The following is a 21,931-nucleotide window of genomic DNA, read 5'->3' as shown; positions in this document are numbered from 1 at the left end:
GCCAAGGCCACCACTGCCCCGTGTCCCCAAGTGCCACATCCACAGGGCTGTTAAATCCCTCCAGAGATGGGGATCCACCCCTGCCCGGGGCAGCTGTGCCAGGGCTGGACAACCCTTCCCGTGAGGAAGTCTTCTGCAATATCCAACCTGTCCCTGCCCTGGCCCAGCCTGAGGCCGTGCCCTCTGTTCCTGTCCCTGTGCCCTGGGGCACAGCCCAACCCCCTGTCCCAGCTCCCCCCTCCTGGCAGGGATTGTAGAGCCAGAAGGTGCCCCCTGAGCCTCCTTTTCTCCAGCTGAGCCCCCTCAGCTGCTCCTGCTGCTCCAGCCCCTTCCCTGGACATGCTCCAGCCCCTCAGTGTCTCTCTTGTCTGAGATTCCCAGAGCCGCCCCAGCACTGGCGGTGCCCCAGCAGGGCCGGTCCGTGTCCCGGTGCTGTGCCCGCCCGGGTCCCCTTCCCGCACGGCTCTCACCGCCCGGGCCCCTTCCGATCCCGGCTCTCACCCCGCCCGAGTCCACTCCCCGCCCCGTCCCGGGTCCCGTCCCCGCCCCGCTCACCCCGCCCGGGTCCCGTCCCCGCCCCGCTCACCCCGCCCGGGTCCCCTCCCCGCCCCGCTCACACCGCCTGGGTCCCCGCCCCGTCCCGAGTCCTCTCCCAGCCCCGCTCACCCCGCCCGGCTCTCACCCCGCCCGGCTCTCACCCCGCCCCGTCCCGGGGCTCCTCCCGCCGGGGCCGGGCCGGGGCTGTGGGGCGGCCCCGGCGCGTTTGGCGCCAATTCCCGCCATGGAGCCCGAGCGGCTGCGGCGGCGCCTGAGCTCGGCCTTCCGCCTGCGGGGGCTGCTGCTGCGGCCGTGAGTACCGCGGGACGGGACAGGGATGGGACAGGGCCGGGACCGCTGTGGGGACAGGCTGGGACAGGCCGGGACCGCTCTGGATCGAGCTGGTACTGCCGTGGGGCTGGTACCGCTGTGGGCTGGGCTGGTACTGCTGTGGGGCTGGTACCGCTCTGGATCGAGCTGGTACTGCTGTGGGGCTGGTACCGCTGTGGGCTGGGCTGGTACTGCTGTGAGACAGGGCTGGCACTGCTCACGGTTAGGCTGGTACCGCTCTGGGACAAGGCTGATACTGCTCTGGGTTGGGCTGGTACTGCTCCGGGACAGGGCTGGCCCCGCTCAGGGCCCGCTCCTTCTGCTGCCATCGTGCCCAAGCAGCGCTCAGGCCCAGGGTCCGGAGTCGTGGGTTGGGGTCGGGGCAGCTCCTCCTCAGGATGTGGTGGTGCTTTTCTCGCCTCTTCCTCCCTCACCTCACCGAGACCTCTGCTGTCCTGCTGCTGTGGGCATCTTCCATCCACCCATCCATCCGTCCGTCCATCCACCCATCCACCCATCCGTCCGTCCATCCATCCATCCACCCATCCACCCACCCATCCACCCATCCGTCCGTCCGTCCATCCATCCACCCATCCACCCACCCATCCGTCCGTCCGTCCATCCATCCACCCACCCATCCATCCACCCACCCACCCACCCACCCATCCACCCATCCGTCCGTCCGTCCATCCATCCACCCATCCACCCACCCATCCATCCGTCCGTCCGTCCATCCATCCACCCACCGATCCACCCACCCACCCACCCACCCATCCATCCACCCATCCATCCATCCACCCACCCATCCACCCATCCCTCCATCCATCCATCCACCCACCCACCCATCCATCCACCCACCCATCCCTCCATCCACCCATCCACCCACCCACCCATCCATCCATCCCTCCATCCACCCACCCCCCCACCCCCCCCTCCACCCATCCACCCCCCCCTCCACCCATCCACCCACCCCTCCACCCATCCACCCCTCCATCCATCCACCCCTCCATCCATCCACCCCTCCATCCATCCACTCCTCCACCCCTCCACCCCTCCACCCACCCCTCCACCCACCCCTCCACCCACCCCTCCACCCACCCATCCACCCACCCATCCACCCATCCATCCATCCATCCATCCACCCATCCATCCATCCACCCATCCATCCATCCACCCATCCATCCATCCACCCACCCATCCATCCACCCATCCATCCACCCACCCATCCACCCACCCATCCACCCACCCATCCACCCACCCATCCACCCACCCATCCACCCACCCATCCACCCACCCATCCACCCACCCATCCACCCACCCATCCATCCACCCATCCATCCACCCATCCATCCACCCATCCATCCACCCATCCATCCATCCATCCATCCATCCATCCATCCATCCATCCATCCATCCATCCATCCATCCCTCCCTCCCTCCATCCCCACGGTTCCCCACCCCACTGCAGCGCTTGCCGTGTGTGCCCCCTTGGGGCCCTCCCAATGGCAGTGCTGGTGTTTGGTTGGGTTGTGTGTCTGACACTCTCCCTAACAACTCTGGGATCTCTTTCCCAAGTTGTACTTGCCAGTCCTGTGTTCAACATCCCTTGCTAGAAGAAGGAGAAAATGGCATTTCCAAAGGCATAAATGATGTATTTCCAAATATAGTAGTGTTTATTATTTGGAGATGACAAGGTCAATGAGAAGTGGTTCCTGCTTGCAGTGGAAGGTGTCATGATTTATAGGACAGCCAGGGGCTCCATCACTCCTCTTTTCCCTTTCTAGCTCATGTGTTACTGTTAGTTCCATTTTGTTTCTGTCGTGGATGGGATGTGATTGTTCTGGACAGTGCCCTGGCACTTTCACTAGTGAGGAGCCCAAGTCCAGAGCTCCTCATTCCACAGTTCCATGAACTGAGATGTTTTGAAGGTCAGGCTGATACCCAAAACACCAGCTTGGTTGGCCAACAGCTGACATTAATAAGGAAATTGTCATTAACTGCAAGACTTTAGTCTAAGGATGAGGGAAGAACTGGATTTCTGATTCTTGTGTTGTTTAGAATTAAAATAATTCCAGTCCCAGAGACCTTAGAGCTCCTTCCAGGGCCTAAAGGGGCTCCAGGAGAGCTGGGAGGGAGCTGGGACAAGGGATGGAGGAACAGGATACAGGGAATGCCTCACTGGAGATACTCAAGGCTTGGCTTGTTGGGGTCCTGCTTTGAGTAGGTTGGACCAGATGGTCTCCAGAGGTCCCTTCCAAGGTGGACAGGATTGTATGAGCTGAGGTTCTCCACAGCCATATCTCATCCTCAGTGTTTTCAATCCCAATGAGTTTTTTCTTTGCCTTAAACTAATTAGCATTACTAATTGTTTCTACTTCTTTTAAACCACAAGCCATGTAGTGATGATTTGCACACCTGCCAAAACCAGCACAGCTTGTATAAACTATGGAGTATTAATTGCTTTTTGTGCTTTCTCCTTCTGAATTAGGGATGCTCTGAAGTATCTCACTGAAACTTTTCAGTCCATCAGTGAAGCAGAACTTCAGGATGTCATTGAAAATGTCATCGATGCTGTTGAGAAACAGCCTTGTGAGTAAACAATTTCTTAAGCAAATTTACCAGCCACTTATATTGTGATTTAGACAAAGACAGTTATTGGCAGCAGAGGCACTGAGGTATCATTGGGCTGTAATGGGTTGATTGAGATAAATGTATTTGTTGGCATTTTGTTTTGTTAAATACTGAAGTTTGCAGTGTCAGCAAGAGACATTTATGCCATTGCAAAGTTGGCAGCCTGGTACACCCTGACTTTTCCAAAAGTGGTAAAATCTTTCTTTGGCAGTTACTGAAAGTCTGTATGGACATCTTTGTACTTGAAACTATCATTTTGAATATTAAAATGGAGGGAGATGGATAAAGATTAAAATGGAGAGATGAGTAAGAGCATGGAGTGACAGGACAAGGGGGAATGGCTTCAAATTGAAAGAAAGCAGGTTTGGATTGAATATTGGGAAGGAATTGGTGGCTGGGAGGGTGGGCAGGCCCTGGCACAGGTGCCCAGAGAAGCTGTGGCTGCCCCAGCCCTGGGAGTGTCCCAGGCCAGGCTGGACAGGGCTTGGAGGAGCCTGGGCTGGTGGGAGGTGTCCCTGCCCATGGCAAGGGTGGCACTGGGTGGGCTTTTAGTTCCTCCCAACCCAAACCATTCCATGATTCTGTGATAAAATAAACCAAAGAAATAATGAGAAATGAATTCACTTGTTATTCAGTAACCTGTGTCCAGGAAAGGGTTGCTGACAGGTGTGATCTGAGGGGTCTGACAGCTCAAAAGAAGAGTTGTAGCACCCTTAGTTAAAGGCTGTGACTGACAGAGGGTGCCTGACACGTGTATTTACTGATCAGAGCTCGTGAGAACTAAGAAACTTGGGCTCACTTCCAGTTTTTTGGCCAAGGAGATTCAAATATAAGTATGATCTAAAATAAAATCCAGGCCTTAGGTGAGTTCAGGAAACCATCTCAGCCTATTCTATTTATACCTAATTAAATCCAGAGGGGCACATGCTTATTCTGTTAGTGTTCAGAAATATTTTTAACTTCAATTATCAGTTCAAATCCACAAAGACAACAATGTGCCTGTCTCCAGAATTGTGTCAGAACATTTCCTTATGACAGCAATCCTTGTGATAATGTTCTGGAACAAAATTAACCTCCAGGATGTGAAAGCTCAGCTCCTCACACATTTGTAGTGTATTTGGCAGCTTTGCATAGGCTGTAATTTGTCCTGTTCTCCCTGTTTAGGGAATTAATGGTGGGCACAGTGTGTGGTTTTGCTAGAAATGTGTCCTTTTGGTGCCAACACGAAGGGATCCATTTGTAAACACTGTGTGTCATTAGCTCACAGAAAATGTGCTGATTTGTCTGACAGATTCCTCTGACAAGACTCAACCATTTAATGGGAAATATTCGAGAACCACTTCCTCAGTGCATTCCACAGGCTGCAGCCTTAATCCTTGGAATTTTTCTTTTCCAGTGTCATCTAACATGATTGAACAAGCCACAGTGGAAACAGCAGTCCAGGAATGCAGCCGAGCCCCGGATGAAGCCACGTAGGTGACACTGTGTGTGATTGAAGGTGTGTGGCTGTGCCTCTCCTGATTTCCCCTCAGGGAATGGATGTCAGGCATTTTCTGCAGTGCTGTAATTGCTGTGTGCTTTTGTCTTCCCTGCTGCTTCCTGTGCAGGTTTGGGAAGTTCCTCCTCCCAAGGTTTGTTCCCATGGATTGGCTCCAGGGGTTTCTAAATATAACCTGGGATTGGGATGCTGTGGTTGTGTGTGACCAGTTGTCCCTGTGATCTGTAGAGCTTTTCCCTTCAGGGCTCTGCACTGAGAATCTGCACACACACAGATTTCTCTGAAGTATAAAAAGCAGCACAAAGGAAAGCCACACTCAAACCATCTGCACCAAGGAGGTTCCAAGGACAAGGAGAGAAGTTAAACCCAGTTTTGCTCCACCTGGAGAGGCTGTGGGATGACAGTGTCTGATTGCCATGCCCAGCAAACCATTTCTTGTCATGCTTTGCATTGCAGTGTCAATACAACATAAACACTAAAGGAAACACATTCATTCATCACGATCACAAAGTTCTCAGGAACTTCACTAATTGCTCCACACTTTGGGAAAATCAATCAGGATTTCAGAAAACTACATAAAAAGCAGGAACAAGCCCCATAGAGGAAAACTTTTCCAAGTGCTCTCAAGGAAAAAAAAAGGCACAAAAATACCCTGAGATCATTTTCTTCAAGAGAAAAGCAAATCAAGAGGTGAACAGAAGGGTTGGTTAATATCTCAGGGTATTTTTGTGCCTTCTTTTTCCTTGAGAGCACTTGGAAAAGTTTTCCTCTATGGGGCTTGTTCCTGCTTTTCATGTACTTTTCTGAAATCCTGATTGATTTTCCCAGAGTGTGGAGCAATTAGTGAAGTTCCTGAGAACTTTGTGATCATGATGAACCTTTAGTGTTTATGTTGTATTGACACTGCAATGCAAAGCATGACAAGAAATGGTTTGCTGGGCATGGCAATCAGACACTGCCATCCCACAGCCTCTCCAGGTGGAGCAAAACTGGGTTTAACTTCTCTCCTTGTCCTTGGAACCTTCTTGGTGCAGGTGGTTTGAGTGTGGCTTTCCTTTGTGCTGCTTTTTATACTTCAGAGAAATCTGTGTGTGTGCAGATTCTCAGTGCAGAGCCCTGAAGGGAAAAGCTCTACAGATCATAGGGACGACTCTAATTATTTAATTAGAATCCAGTGGATGCAGGAGAAAATAGAATGGAAAATAAAACAGAAAATAGAAGAGAAAATAGAAAGATTCAGGAGAAATGGTGATAACCCAGAGTGACAGTGAACAAAACAAATGTCATTTTATTCAACATATTTATTACTCTTTGTTTCATGCACTTCATGGAGTCACAGAGTGGTTTGGTGGGAAAACAATGTTCAAGTAATGCTGTAAATGAATTCTTGTTTCAGAGAAACTGTTTTCAACATTATTGGAGCCTTTGATATCCCACGTTATATTTATAACTCAGAAAGAAAGAAGTTCCTACCGTAAGTCTTCCATATTTTAACTTTCAACTACTTCTTGCTTTAAGAAAAAAGCCTCAGTTTCTCTGTGGTTAAAAGTCTTATTTTTATTCTTTCCCCCTTGGGTCTGTTCAGCTCAAGCCTGAGTGAGAAAGGTAGTAAATGTTCCAAACCATAAACCATATTTATCCCATGCAATGAATAAAAAAGACAGTAAAGCTCAGGACATACATCACTAAGTGTAGCTTGGACTTGGTTTTTTTCTCACACTTGGCTATTAAAATTTATTTTTTTAATAAATTTAGTCTGTCTGTTGCATGTTTTTATTTTTCAGTCTGTACCTGGCAGCTCCCTGGTGCCCTGGGGGATTTCTAAGGCAAAGTCCAAATGCTAAAATAATTAAAATTAGGAGCAGCTGGTGATTCTGGAGGCTGGAAAAACTGGAGGAATAACACTCTTGTTCCTGGCCACTTAAAAGGCATAACTGCTTTTTTGTAAAAAATGGATTTCTGCAGAGGCCCTTTTGGGTGGAAAGATAAATCTCAAAGCCTGTGGGTTAGAGGGAAATGAAGTGGATGAAACCTTCAGAATGCAGACACAGGATCCAGAGCAGGAATGTCCCTCATGGAGTACCTACACCCTGCAGGGGTGTCTGTAGCCTTTGCAGCCTCCCAGAACCTGGAGGTCAATAAGTCATTTCTGTGTGTGGAATGTATTTTTTAATTAAATCCTGACTGTGTTACCCTCCTTGCAGTCTGTCAATGACCAACCTCCCTGCCCCAAGTTTGCTTGGAACTGCCAGAGACAAAGCAGAGCTGTTCCGTGAGCGCTACTCCATCCTGCAGCAGGTCAGAGGCCCTGGATTTCTGGGAACAGCAGAGGGATCCTTAGGGATATATCCTAAATCCTCCTTTTACAAAAGCAGAATCAGAGAAACATAGACTCATAGAATGGATTGGGTTGGAAAAGACCTCCGAGGTCATGAAGTCCAACCCTTGATCCAACCCCGCTGTGATCACCAGCCCAGGGCACTCTGAGGGCGCTCCCAGCCCACTCTGTGCCCTGGGCTAGTGATCACAGTAGGGTTGGATCAAGATGTGGTGGATTCCCACTCAGTGCCACATCCATAGAATCACAGAATCATAGAATGGATTGGGGTGGAAAAGCCCTCTGAGATCATCAAGTCCAACCCTTGGGCCAACTCCAGTCCCTTTACCAGATCATGGCACTCAGTGCCACGGCCAAGCTCAGTTGAAAAACCTCCAGGGATGGGGAATCCACCCCCTCTCTGGGCAGCCCATTCCAATCCCTGAGCACTCTCTCTGCAAAGAATTTTTTCCTGCTCTCCAACTTCAATTTCCCCTGGCACAGCTTGAGTCCCGCTTGTCCTATTGCTGAGTGCCTGGGAGAAGAGACCAACCCCCACCTGGCCAGAACTTCCCTTCAGACAGTTCCAGACAGTGCTGAGGTCACCTCTGAGCCTCCTCTTCTCCAGGCTAAACATCCCCAGCTCCCTCAGCCTCTCCCCACAGCACTTGTGCTCCAGTCCCTTCTCCAGCCTCGTTGCTCTTCTCAGTTGGATTGGAAGAGACCTCTGAGATCATCAAGTCCAACCCTTGATTCAACCCCACTGTGATCACCAGCCCAGGGCACAGAGTGCCCTGGGCTGGTGATCACAGTGAGGTTGGATCAAGACATGGTGGATTCTCTGTCCCTGGAGGTGTTTCAGAGGACACTCAGTGCCACCTCCAGTCCCTTCTCCAGCCTCGTTGCTCTTCTCTGGCCCCGCTCCAGCCCCTCAATCCCTTTCCTCAACTGAGGGGCCCAGAACTGAACACAACACTCAAGGTGTGGCCTTCCCAAGGCAGAGTCCAGGGGAAGGGTCACTGCCCTGGGCCTGCTGGCCACGCTAGTTTGGATCCAGGCCAGGATCCCCTTGGCCTTCTTGGCCACCTGGGCACACTGGTGGCTCCTGTTGAGCTTCCTGTCCCTCAGTCCCCCCGGGTCCCTCTGCCTGGCTGCTCTCCAGCCACTCTGTGCCCAGCCTGGAGCACTGCAGGGGGTTGGGGTGGCCAAAGGGCAGGACCTGCACTTGGCCTTGTTGAACTCCATCCCATCATTTTGCACCTCTCTGCCTTGTGGTTTCACACAAACTTTCTTCCCTCCATTTAGTCATAAATAATTTCTTTCAGAAGCATCAGAGATGCTTTGCTAATACATTTTTAGGCTGAGTTTTATTATTATTTATTAGTGTTATTGATCATCTATTTATTAAAATCAAATTCTTGTCAAAAGAACTGGTTATTAAAAGCTGCTGGATATACCAGAGAAGAACTTTATAAAGTATTTTGCACAATGGTTGTAATGAATTGGCTTCTTGACAGTGCTCATTTATTTTTTAAACTGAATTACTTCAATTCTGGTTTCTGCAGAGAACTCACAGACATGAGTTGTTCTCTCCTTCACCGATTGTGGCTCACCCTGATGACAGCAAGAGTAAATTCCAGGTAAAAAATCCTGTTCTCTTCAGTTTTAATCCAGTTGAAAGCCAAATAATCCCAACAGGCATTACTGGAAATCTTCTCCTAACCTGTGCTGCTTTCAGACACTACCCTTGATTTTAATAATGAATTTGTTGTACCTCATCTGTGTGTTTGTGTAAAAACATGTGCTGTGTGAAGAAAAAGAGGCACCTGGAGGGTTTGATTAATTCTGGTGTGATTCTTTGCCTTTGGTTCCAGCTGAAGACAGTGGAAACTCTGCTGGGCAACACAGCCAAGGTGGGAGAGGTGATTGTGCTTGGGATGATCACTCAGCTCAAGGAGGTGAGTTGCTTTTTGTTGTTGATTATCTGGACACTGGTCATTCAGTGTTACATCAGAAAATGAGAAAACTTAAATATATCACCACTGGATCCATTCTCAGAGGCTTTTCCACAAGTTGGTGCCAGTGGGAGAAGGAAAATGCCTTCTCACTACAGAATTCTGTAATGCTTCATGTCAGCAACCAGAAGCAGGTAGAATTTTTGGGCATGTCCCTGGCTGGAGCTCCCAGTGACTGTGTTTGGACTTGCCATTTCCCTGGGCTGTGGTTTTGGGGGAGGGAGGCAGCAGCAACCCCAGCTGCAGCAGCCCAGAGGGAACCTGCTGACATACAATAAACTGCAGTATTTTCAGTTCTGCCAGTGTGTTCTAAGCCTGCAATGTTGAACACAGCCAAATTACAAACAAATACTGACTGAGAGATGCTTCTGATTGAAGCATTTATGTGTTTGGGTATATTTTGCTTTATTAATTCTGTTTTTTAGGGGAAATATTTCCTAGAAGACCCCACAGGAGTTGTCCAGCTAGACCTCAGTAAAGCAATATCCTTTTTCTGTGATGGAAGGGCTGAAGGAATTTCCTGTACACCTGCAGAATTTTAAATTGAGTAGTAAATCAATACTTACCATTAAAAATTATACCTTGAGAGTTGCAGCTCTGTCTTTCTCCTTCCTTTCAAATTCCTTGGCTGCTGCAGCTCCATGTCCTTTCTCCTGGGACAAGGTCAGTACTTTTTCTAGTGGAAGCAGAACCTGTTCCTGGTTTGGAGCTTTCTATGAACTTTCCTGCTCAGCTAACAGGGAATTTCCAGGCCCTTCAGTGAACTTTCTGTAATTTCCAAGTGTATTACACCAGCTGGAAAGCAAATTTTGGCTAAAGAACCAACTTTAAGAGTCCTGATCTGAGAAAAACACATTCTTTAACCTTCCTGCACCAGTTCCACAGTGGGTTATACACTGAATGCTGCTTTGTGCTGGCAGAAGGTAAAGCAAACTGGGGGTTTTTTTTTTGCTTGTAATAAATTATTCTGTTCAGGCTGTCTCTGCCAGATGTGGCTGAACAAACAAGTCTCATGTTGGCAAGGCTTGACCATAAGAAGTGTGTGACTGAGAGTTTTGGCCATAAACCTGTTGCTTTGTGGGGTCTGGAGGCAGAGAGCAGGAATTTGGGGGTGTTGGGGGGATGTATCTGTGGCAGCTTTGAGGATTGGCCTCCAGCACTGGAGGAGTTATCACTGGATTAGGAAGACAGACTAGAATATGTGATCTACCAACCTGAAAATGCTGCTCTGTGTTGGCAAAGCTTGGTCCTTTAGAGGCTTTAAAGAGTCTTTTTAAAATGTCAGGCCTTGCAGTTTAAGAGCCTTGTTTTAGCACAAAAAAAGGCTATTTCTGTAGAATATTCCCCTGTGCAATGTGCCCCATCTCAGCCTGTTTTCCAGTGTGTTCTGTGTTTAACATGTAGAGAGTGAGCAGAAGTTGGGAGCACAAATGATGATAGTGGGGACAAGGATCTCATCAGCCTGTTCCTTGAGAGGAGGTGCAGTCTGGTGGGGACTCCTCCAGGGCAGGGCCAGCAGGAGTGATTCCTGTTCCCCTGGATTCTCCCTGGGCTGAGTTGGGGAGGTTCTTCATGTGGCTGTGCAGCAAATCCATCCAGAGAAGCAAATCCATCCTTTGTTAACCTTTGTGGGGCTAACAAAGCACTTGGTTCCTTCTCAGCCCGTTTTCCAGCAGGATCATTCCATGGCCTGGATCTGGGGCTGGTGCTGTCACAAGGGGGGTTGGTGGAGGCTGGAATAGCTGCTCAGCACAGCTGCCAGCTCTGACTGACTCATGTCTGGGACATGATGCTGTTAGAGAGACTAAAGGTTGTTCTGCTGCTCCAAACTCTCTTAGGTTGGTATGAAGATGAAGTTTTCCATGTGAATGCATTTGGATTTCCACCCACTGAGCCTTCTGCCACCACGAGGTACAAACCTGGCTGCTGGCAGCCTCACTCCTGATTTCCTTAAGGGTTTCTGAGTTAGAGCATTGTTATTTTCAAATTTCTGGGACATTCAAGGATGTTTTTATTCCTCCTCCCCCAGTGGTTCAAAATAAATACAGTTTTAAGGAAGCAGTTCTGGGACTTGCTGATCTGCTTGGACCAGCACTAAAGCCTGGAGTGTTGGCAGGAAAACCCTTCCAAAGGCCTTTGGGCTCTGCAGATTAATGGAAATTGGGATCTAAACCCTTCTGAATTGCAAAACTAGGGGACTGTTACATGGGAATAACAAATTCCTTGTTGCTGGAAGGGTGGATCACAGAACCCCAGGATGGTCTATGGCAGAGAGTTGGAATGGGATGAGCTTTAAGATCCCTTCCAACCCAAACCATTCTGGGATTCTGTGATCCTAACTTGAGTATTTCAATGATGCAGAGCCTTCTATGGGAATATAAACTTCTTTGGAGGCCCTTCTTCATCATCAGTAAAGGCTTCTGCCAAACTCAAGCAGCTGGAGAATGAGAATGAAGATGCCATGTTTGTGTTTCTCTCTGATGTGTGGCTGGACCAAGCAGAGGTGCTGGAAAAGCTTCACATGATGTTTTCAGGTAGGTGAGAATTGCTGTGACCCTAAACCTCGTTTTCATAATTTGTTTTCATAAATTCTTAGTCCTTTGTTTTGGCCAGTAGCCATTTTATGTGCTGTGACAGGAATGTTTCTTTTGCTCCTGGAAGATCTTCCTGGGCTTGGTTTAAAGAAAACTCCTTAATTCAGAGAGGTGGGCATTGCTTCCCACTGCCAGAGGGCAGGGACAGGTGGGATATGGGGAAGGAATTGGTGGCTGGGAGGGTGGGCAGGCCCTGGCACAGGTTGGGCAGAGAAGCTGTGGCTGCCCCATCCCTGGGAGTGTCCCAGGCCAGGTTGGACAGGGCTTGGAGCAGCCTGGGCTGGTGGGAGGTGTCCCTGCCCATGGCACAGGTGGGATGGGATGATTTTTAAGGTCCCTTCCATGCCAAACCATTCCATGATTCCATGATTAGTAATCCTGACAGCACTGGGATAACAAGCATGAGGGAATGGCTTCTCTGTATTCCAAAGCAGTTCAGGAGCAGCCTGTCCTGTCTGCCTTGGATAGAATGGGAGTTGGGAGTGGGCACTGCTTTAAAAACAAACAACATAAAACTCATGGTGGGAAACTGCTGCCCACCCAAAGAGAACAGGACACAAATTAACACACTCATCCAGAAGTTAAAAACCAGTTCAGTGTCTCCATCAGAGCTGGCAAATCCTTGGAGCAAACTGGAGCTGGTCCAAGATTTCAGGTGTTGAAGTGACAAAGGGGCTTTGGTTGGTGAGATCCATGTGCTGAACTCACCCAGCAAAGGTGCAGACATTGCATGTGCTGTTTGGGGGTTTTAATAGGCAAGTGATTACCTTCCTAATTACAAACTGAAGGGAATAGCTGAGTGGAACAGCAAGGAAAATAATTGATGAGCCATTTCCCTGGGATAAGCAGTTTTGTTCTATTTACCAACCCAATTGGAAACCACTGAAGTAAATCCAAGTCTGGTCTTGCATGTGAGGAAAATGGAGAGGAACTGGGATGTGAGATGAATGCCTGAGTAGATGTTTCTATTTTTATTTCAGGTTTCTTTTTTCACCCTTTGCTATGTGGCCTGTGTTTCTGGCTGATCAGTGAGGTTGTCAGGATTCATCAGATCCTTAAACTGCTCAGGCAATTCCAGAGAATGGAATTTATGTGGCTTTATAATGCCAGAGAGTGAATTAAATATTGGAGTTGGAATGATCATGGATCTCAACAGCAACACATTGCTGCCCACTTGCTGTTGTTAAGGAAATAATAACACATTTTAAAGTATTATTTGTTAGATTGTGTTTTTCTCTGGCTGGGTCAGCAGTTGGAGCCACACACAGTGTTGAAGTCTAAATAACAGAGGGCTCCCTTGAAGTGCCATTTGTACATTGTCATCCCCCTTTTTAGGCTAAAAACAGCCTCTATCAGGAAAATTGTGTGTATTTATAGCAGCAGAGCTTGAAGTGCTGCTTGTTTCTGCCTTTCATGGAAGGAGCTGGAGGCTGAGAGATGCTGAAGGGAGTGGAATTCACTCACAGATCCTCTCTCTTCCCAGGTTATTCCTCTGCACCTCCCACCTGCTTTTTCTTCTGTGGGAATTTTTCATCGGCGCCGTATGGAAAAAATCAAATCCAGTCACTGAAAGGTAAGGAAGGCTTTGTAAACAGCCAGCCATGTGCAGTGAATTAAAATAATGATGGCAAACAAATGAAGGCAGGGGAAAATAGACCCTTATTTTCTGAGTGACACACTTTGAACGCACTGAAGTGATGGGGTGACTCATCCCGTGTGTGTTTGTTGTCTAACCAGGGGTTGTGTGTGTTTTTTCCTGACTCCAGGTTCCTTGAAGGCTCTTGCAGATATCATATGTGAATATCCCAGCATTCATAACAGGTACAGAGCAGAGGGACAGCTGTTTATTTGGTGAAACCTGCAATTAAGAGAGTGAGAGGTACCACCTTTGCTCTGTGTTGTGAGCCAGCTGGGATCAGATAACGAGCTGGTTTCGTAACAGGTTTGTTTTGGGAGCAGATTGAGGCTTTGATTTTATCTAAAATAGCTGAGGAATGGAAACTGCTAATGAGAGAGCCCGGAGCTCTCCGTGGACTGTTATTCTGGCTCCTGATCTTTGAATTCAATGCATTAGATCACTTTATCTAAAGTGCTGCCTTTTTTCCAGTAGTCGATTTGTGTTTGTCCCTGGCCCTGAAGATCCCGGGCCTGGTTCTATTCTACCAAGGTCAGTTTGCTTCACTTTCTCAAGAATTTTGAGTTAAATACTTAAAGAAGGCAAGAGTTTTTCTTGATACATCTGCTGCTGTTTATTTCAGACCTCCCCTGGCTGAAAATATTACTCAGGAGTTCAGACAGCTGGTGCCATTTTCAGTTTTCACCACAAATCCTTGCAGGTGACAGTGTAACTTCTAATTTTATTTCATATAATTTTAAATTTTTTACTAAATGACCAATTCATGTAATTTTCAAAACCCACAAATTTTGGAAAAACTGGTTTTAAGTTTGTCAAATTAATAGAATTCTCCACATGCCTGAATTGTTACTAGTTCTAAATACATCAAGACATAAATAAGTCAGTGATGAAAAGCAGTTTGATTGTGGGTATAAAAGTCCTGCTCAAAAGCATCGTGTGTTTTCTGAATCTGGAGGAAATGAAGAAGGGAAAATACTATTTTAATTCAAATATGCTTTTTATTTGGATGTATTAAGGGAGAAAAACTCCCTAGTTTTTAGGTTCATCTTACTTAATCTCATTATGTTTTCTGCTTAGGGTTCAATACTGCACCCAAGAAATCGTCATCTTCCGGGAAGATTTGGTCAACAAAATGTGCAGAAACTGTGTCAGGTTCCCCAGCAGCAACATGGACATCCCCAACCACGTGAGTGTCTTTTGCTCAGCACCTTCTGCCAACATCTTTGGCTTGTTTATTGACCAGCAGGTCTGGATTTTGGGTGCTCTGATCCTCATTCTCGTGACACGTTGCGAGAGGAACCCAGAGGGACTGGGAGAAGCATCTGTAAATTCAGTATTTGCATTTTGACAGTAAAATAACTCAACCCATGGTACTTTTAGGATACTTTTAGGTGGTGGTGAGTCATTCTGTGACACTGCAGTGCCCTTGCACACAGAACTTCCTACAGCCATGAATGTCCTACCAGGACACGTTGATTCCTGAGGGCAAAGTTGAACTCCAACTACCATTTTTTGAAGGATTGGATCAGTTCCCCAGTGCCATTGGCACTAAAGCAGCACTTCTCCAAAAGTTCATCTGCTTGTTTTGCCTTCCCACTTGAAGTCTTAATCCTGCTTTTTGTACACCAGGTTTGGGCTCCAGTTAATGAGCCCACAGCAGGAGTTGATGGGATTTGGTGATATAATTGGATGGGAATGATCCAGGTAGTGCTGGCTCATTGGATGCAGCCTGGGCTGAGGTATTTTACAGGGATTTTTTAGTTTGCTTGACTCAGACACTTGTTTTAGCTCTTTCCTCCTCAGTCCCTCTGTGTGAACCCTCAGTGGGCAGTGACACACCTGGGTTTGCTGGGCACATTTCCATTCCTGTCACTTCCCTGTCCTTTTTTCCCAGGAAGGAACCACAAAGGCAGTGTAGGGTTATGATTTCAGCCCTTCCTGCAGGTGCTGCTGCATTCTCTACTTTTTCTCTGTCTTTTTTTGGCCTGTCACTGTTTGTTTTTTTTTTTTTTTTAAATTTACCCATCAGTGTTAAAAAATGAGAGGGAAATTTTATTGCTAAGAAAGGAATCAAAATCATTTGGGAATCAAATTATTTCTTCAGTTCAGGGAAAAGAGTCAAAGTGTGGGGTTTGTCATTAACTCACACTGTGAGGAAAGCCAGGAGGGGAAAAAACAAGCTCTAAAATGGAAGTTCTGGCACTGTTGGTACTTCCTGGGCTGGAGCAACAGGTAAGGAGATTTTCCTGGGAAGAGTCTGAATGATGAAATAGTTTTGGTATCTTCAAATATTGGCTGATGTGCTTTAGAGAGGATTTTGTGTATTAAAAACCTACAGAAATGAAAAAAAACATAACAGTGAAAAAAAACCATAAAAGTGAAAAAAATCCACAAAAATGACAAAAAAAGGGAAAATCTGATAAAAAGGAAAAGACCCATAAAATGAAAAAAACCTGAAAAATTAAAAAAAAACAAACACAAAAGTGAAAAAAAAATAAAAATGAAAAAAACCCACAAAAATGAAAAAAATCATAAAAATGAAAAAACCCTGAAAAATTAAAAAAAAACAAAAGTGAAAAAAACCCCATAAAAACGAAAAAAACCCACAAAAATGAAAAAAACCTGAAAAATTAAAAAAACCCAAAACACAAAAGTGAAAAAAAAATAAAAATGAAAAAACCCACAAAAATGAAAAAAATCATAAAAATGAAAAAACCCTGAAAAATTAAAAAAAAACAAAAGTGAAAAAAACCCCATAAAAACGAAAAAAACCCACAAAAATGAAAAAAACCTGAAAAATTAAAAAAAACCAAAACACAAAAGTGAAAAAAAAATAAAAATGAAAAAACCCATAAAAATGAAAAAACCCATAAAAATGAAAAAAACCTGAAAAATTAAAAAAAACCCCACAAAAGTGAAAAAAAACCCATAAAAATGAAAAAACCCATAAAAATGAAAAAAAACTGAAAAATTAAAAATGAAAAAACCCATAAAAATGAAAAAAACCTGAAAAATTAAAAAAAACCACAAAAGTGAAAAAAACCCCATAAAAATGAAAAAACCCATAAAAATGAAAAAACCCATAAAAATGAAAAAAAACTGAAAAATTAAAAATGAAAAAACCCATAAAAATGAAAAAAACCTGAAAAATTTAAAAAAAACCCACAAAAGTGAAAAAAACCCCATAAAAATGAAAAAAACCTGAAAAATTAAAAATGAAAAAACCCATAAAAATGAAAAAAACCTGAAAAATAAAAAAACCCACAAAAGTGAAAAAACCCCATAAAAATGAAAAAAACCACAAAAATGAAAAAATCATAAAAATGAAAAAAACCTGAAAAATTAAAAAAAACCAAAACACAAAAGTGAAAAAAAACCATAAAAATGAAAAAATCATAAAAATGAAAAAAACATGAAAAATTAAAAAAAAAACAAAAGTGAAAAAACCCCATAAAAATGAAAAAACCCACAAAAATGAAAAAATCATAAAAATGAAAAGACCCACAAAAATGAAAAAATCATAAAAATGAAAAAAACCTGAAAAATTAAAAAAAAAGTGAAAAAAACCCATAAAAATTAAAAACCCCACAAAAATAGAAAAACCCATAAAAATGAAAAAAACCCACAAAAAGTAAAAACCCTGAAAAATTAAAAAAAAACAACACAAAAGTGAAAAAACCCATAAAAATGAAAAAAAACCACAAAAAGTAAAAACCCATAAGACTGAAAAAACAGCATAAAAATGAAAAAACCCCATAAAAATTAAAAATCCATAAAAATGAAAAAAAAACATAAAAATGAAAAACGTAAAAAAATTCCTAAAAATGAAAAAATATAAATACCCACAAAAATTTAAAAAACATAAAAATGAAAAACCCCATAAAAATGAAAAAAACCCCACAAAAATGAAAAAACCCCAAAACTGAAAAAACCCCACAAAAATGAAAAAAAAAATGGAAAAACCCAGAGAAATTTAAAAAAACCCTAAAAATGAAAAAAACCACACAAAAATTTAAAAAAAACCATAAAAATGGAAAGACCCCTAAAAGGGAAAAAAACCCCTGAAACCAAAAAAAACCCAAAAAATGAGAAAAACCTCATAAAAATGAAAAAACCCACAATGATGAAAAAACCCATAGAAATGAAAAAACCCATAAAAATAAAAAACCCACAACAATGAAAGAGTATCTGAGTGCTGAGTATTTGTGGGGCAGCTGAAATTATTGATAATCAGAGCGAGTGAGATCCAACAAAACAAAGCAAACTGGAGTGGGTTGGATGTAGGAACATTCCCAGCCCCTCTCTGTGCCAGACACACCTGTGCCCGCTGGGTTGGATGTTGGGAACATTCCCAGCCCCTCTCTGTGCCAGGCACACCTGTGCCCGCTGGGTTGGATGTCAGGAACATTCCCAGCCCTTCTCTGTGCCAGGCACACCTGTGCCCACTGCCCGGAGTGGGTTGGATGTAGAAACATTCCCAGCCCCTCTCTGTGCCAGGCACACCTGTGCCCGCTGCCCGGAGTGGGTTGGATGTCAGGAACATTCCCAGCCCCTCTCTGTGCCGGCTGTCTGGAGTGGGTTGGATGTAGGAACATTCCCAGCCCCTCTCTGTGCCAGGCACACCTGTGCCCGCTGGGTTGGATGTCAGGCACATTCCCAGCCCCTCTCTGTGCCAGGCACACCTGTGCCCGCTGCCTGGAGTGGGTTGGATGTTGGGAACATTCCCAGCCCCTCTCTCTCTCTGTCTCTCCCCACAGCTGGTGCGGACGCTGCTGTGCCAGGCTCACCTGTGCCTGCTGCCCAGAATGGGCTGGATGTAGGAACATTCCCAGCCCCTCTCTGTGCCAGGCACACCTGTGCCCACTGTCCGGAGTGGGCTGGATGTAGGAACATTCCCAGCCCCTCTCTGTGCCAGGCACACCTGTGCCCACTGTCCGGAGTGGGCTGGATGTAGGAACATTCCCAGCCCCTCTCTGTGCCAGGCACACCTGTGCCCACTGCCCGGAGTGGGTTGGATGTAGAAACATTCCCAGCCCCTCTCTGTGCCGGCTGTCTGGAGTGGGCTGGATGTAGGAACATTCCCAGCTCCTCTCTGTGCCAGGCACACCTGTGCCCGCTGGTTGGATGTAGGAACATTCCCAGCCCCTCTCTGTGCCAGGCACACCTGTGCCCGCTGGGTTGGATGTCAGGAACATTCCCAGCCCCTCTCTGTGCCGGCTGTCTGGAGTGGGTTGGATGTAGGAACATTCCCAGCCCCTCTCTGTGCCAGGCACACCTGTGCCCGCTGGTTGGATGTAGGAACATTCCCAGCCTCTCTCTGTGCCAGGCAGACCTGTGCCTGCTGGGTTGGATGTAGGATCACTCCCAGCCCCTCTCTCTGTCCCCACAGCTGGTGCGGACGCTGCTGTGCCAGGCCCACCTGTGCCTGCTGGGTTGGATGTCAGGAACATTCCCAGCCCCTCTCTGTGCCAGGCAGACCTGTGCCCACTGGGTTGGATGAAGGAATCATTCCCAGCCCCTCTTCTCTGTCTCTCCCCACAGCTGGTGCAGACGCTGCTGTGCCAGGCCCACCTGTGCCCGCTGGGTTGGATGTAGGATCACTCCCAGCCCCTCTCTCTGTCTCTCCCCACAGCTGGTGCGGACGCTGCTGTGCCAGGCCCACCTGTGCCCACTGCCACTGTCTGTCAGCCCCGTGTTCTGGGCCTACGACTACGCCCTGCGGCTCTACCCCGTGCCCGACCTGCTGGTCGCTGCCGACCGGCACGACGCCTTCACCGTCACCAACGCCGACTGCCTGTGCATCAACCCGGTGAGCTGCCCCTTCCGCACCAGGGACACTGTTCTGCCCACACCCCGGAGTGAGAAACGCCTCGAAATAAAGAACTGCTGAGAAGCTTTTTGTCTTTTTAGCAGCAAAGGTGTTTATTGACAATGTTGGAGGCAAAGGCAGTTCATACTGGGCAAAAACTTGCCTGGCTTGTGTGTGTAAAATAGAATCATAGAATGGATTGGGTTGGAAAAGACCTCCAAGATCATCAAGTCCAACCCTTGATCCAACCCCACTGTGATCACCCCACTCCGTGCCCTGGGCTGGTGATCACAGTAGGGTTGGATCAAGATGTGGTGGATTCAATAGAGTTGGATCAAGACGTGGTGGATTCTCACTCAGTGCCACATCCATAGAATCACAGAATCATAGAATGGATTGGGTTGGAAAAGACCTCCAGGATCTCCAAGAAAAGACCTCAGCACTGTCTGGAACTGCCTGAAGGGAAGTTCTGGCCAGGTGGGGGTTGGTCTCTTCTCCCAGGCACTCAGCAATAGGACAAGGGGGCACGATGGGCTCAAGCTCTGCCAGGGGAAATTGAAGTTGGAGAGCAGAAACAAATTCTTTGCAGAGAGAGTGCTCAGGGATTGGAATGGGCTGCCCAGAGAGGGGGTGGATTCCCCATCCCTGGAGGTTTTTAAGGTGAGCTTGGCCGTGACACTGAGTGCCATGATCTGGTAAAGGGACTGGAGTTGGCCCAAGGGTTGGACTCGATGATCTTGGAGGTCTTTTCCAACCCAGTCCATTCTATGATTCTGTCATTCTGTGGATGTGGCACTGAGTGAGAATCCACCACGTCTTGATTCAACCCCACTGTGATCACCAGCCCAGGGCACTCTGTGCCCTGGGCTGGTGATCACAGTGGGGTTGGATCAAGGGTTGGACTTGATGATCTTGGAGGTCTTTTCCAGCCCAATCCATTCTATGATTCTAAAAGAACTGCTTAGAGACAATTCATCTTTAAGCAGCAAAGGTTTATTTTCCAGTGTGGGGAGGCTTAGCCAGTTAGCCCTGCACAACTAACTCCCTGTTTTAGTGAGGAATGGGGTAATTTATACAGTCCTCATACAAAGTTACATCATCTTAACATACATATTCATATAATTTTGACTTAATTATCATATTCATAATAAGCAGAGTTTGGGTGGAGCCTGAGGCAGAGTCTTGGACCTTCTCTGGGCAGGGTTTTCAGGGGTTGTTCTGGCCTCACTTTTGGGGTCTTTGCTTCTCTTCCTCGCTTTGAACTTTCCAACTTTGTTATCCTGACCCAGGTGCTGACACTTGTATATCTTCATATCCTCTCCTTCTCTGAATGTCCACCTAACCTTTATTTATGATTCCTGGGGTAATTCCTAACACCATCTCTTTAGTCAGGACAGAACAAGTTACCAAAGGTTCACACAGCACTTTTTAGAGGCACCAACATTATAACTTTTTAAGGCCTTGTTTTTGTTTCAGTTCTGTGGTTTATTTTCCAGGGTTCGTTTCCAAGGAGTGGGTTTGGCTTCAAGGTGTTCTACCCCTCCAACAAGACAGTGGAAGACAGGTAAATAAATTCACTTTCTCATAGAAAATAAAGTGTTTTCTTAGGTACAAACCACCAGGAGGAACACAGGAAATAGATCTTACAGTGATGTTCTCCCAGTGTAACTCCTGCTTCACACTTGGGCAGTGTCAGGAATCCAAATGGGCAGAACTAAAGCAATAAATTCAGAAATTTAGCAACAATTCTTGGTTCATTTTGTGATCGTGCTTTGATTTCACAAATTTTTAAATCTCTGCTCATTCATTCCAACTGTTTTGTTCCACTGAGTGGAAAAAGAGCAGCTGCAACACCAAAAAGTATTAAAAAGTATCCAAGGGCTTCCAGCTGTGAGGAAAATTTACCTGTTTGAAATAATGATGGTGGGAAAAGCACAAATTTATTCTGATTGTTCCATACCTTGTTGCAGAAATTTCCAAGGGAATTGATAATGGATCAACTCGTGTAACCTTTACTTGAATATAAAAAATGCCATACCATGAGATACTTTAGGTCTTTAAATATCAAGTCTTTAATAGATCAAGAAATAGAATAGTATTGTGAATTATCTTTAGGAAAAAAAAACCCTAAATAATGTTTTTCTTTGGTATTTTCAGCAAGCTTCAGGGACTCTGAATTTCTGCAGGAAACCAAAAAGGGAGCAGCCACCTCCAGCTCTTGCTTTTTAAATGGCTTGATTTTATGATGTATTATGGCCTTTTTATAGTAAATGTCAAGTTTTGTACACAAATAAACTTTTCCAGGAAAAGACACTGTTGTCAGTTTAAGGAGCAGAGTCAAGAGTGAAGAACTGGCCAAGCATAAAAAAATGGCAACTGGAGGAACCAGCTGCATGTGCAGCAAACTGAAAAGATGTGTTTGATAAAAAGAAGTTAAAGATGGGGAGAACTTTGAGCTGAACTGACATGTCAGGTTACCTGGAGGGGACACTGGGGGAGGAGATGGTGGAAAACCACCCCTGGTAAAGGCAGGACTGAGGGCCGAGAGCCACCAGGGAGCCACT

The 21,931-nt window shown here is 46.2% G+C and overlaps 1 protein-coding gene across 3 annotated transcripts; it reads left to right on the top strand.

Moving 5' to 3' along the window:
* The first annotated feature begins 773 nt into the window (after positions 1-773).
* On the top strand, positions 774-21,846 carry POLE2 (DNA polymerase epsilon 2, accessory subunit). Of its 3 annotated transcripts, none has more exons than XM_071557166.1 (19): positions 774-849; positions 3,356-3,456; positions 4,895-4,970; positions 6,393-6,470; positions 7,201-7,294; positions 8,879-8,953; positions 9,188-9,271; positions 9,754-9,810; positions 10,203-10,251; positions 11,167-11,239; positions 11,690-11,862; positions 13,406-13,495; positions 13,689-13,743; positions 14,033-14,089; positions 14,181-14,258; positions 14,636-14,744; positions 19,191-19,367; positions 20,864-20,931; positions 21,525-21,846. In XM_071557166.1, the coding sequence occupies exons 1-19, from the start codon at positions 782-784 to the stop codon at positions 21,541-21,543; spliced, it is 1,581 nt and encodes a 526-aa protein (XP_071413267.1). In that variant the 5' UTR covers positions 774-781; the 3' UTR covers positions 21,544-21,846. The 3 variants fall into 3 exon arrangements, with proteins under 3 accessions (XP_071413267.1, XP_071413266.1, XP_071413268.1); XM_071557165.1 differs by having other exon boundaries at positions 14,030-14,089; XM_071557167.1 differs by lacking the exons at positions 19,191-19,367; positions 20,864-20,931; positions 21,525-21,846 and adding an exon at positions 18,316-18,454 and having other exon boundaries at positions 14,030-14,089.
* The last annotated feature ends 85 nt before the right edge of the window (positions 21,847-21,931 follow it).

This window comes from Pithys albifrons, chromosome 6 (assembly GCF_047495875.1).
Source record: "Pithys albifrons albifrons isolate INPA30051 chromosome 6, PitAlb_v1, whole genome shotgun sequence".
Taxonomy (NCBI): Eukaryota; Metazoa; Chordata; class Aves; order Passeriformes; family Thamnophilidae; genus Pithys; species Pithys albifrons.
The sequence above is the reverse complement of the archived record's forward strand: the minus strand, read 5'-3'. Positions and strand labels throughout refer to the sequence as shown.

Bases quoted from the DNA above. Each gene is read 5' to 3' on its own strand.
- POLE2 (XM_071557165.1), top strand. From the start codon at position 782: ATGGAGCCCGAGCGGCTGCGGCGGCGCCTGAGCTCGGCCTTCCGCCTG. The intron at 8,954-9,187 runs GTAAAAAATCCT...CTTTGGTTCCAG, and splicing joins ACAGCAAGAGTAAATTCCAG to CTGAAGACAGTGGAAACTCT. The intron at 19,368-20,863 runs GTGAGCTGCCCC...TTTATTTTCCAG, and splicing joins ACTGCCTGTGCATCAACCCG to GGTTCGTTTCCAAGGAGTGG.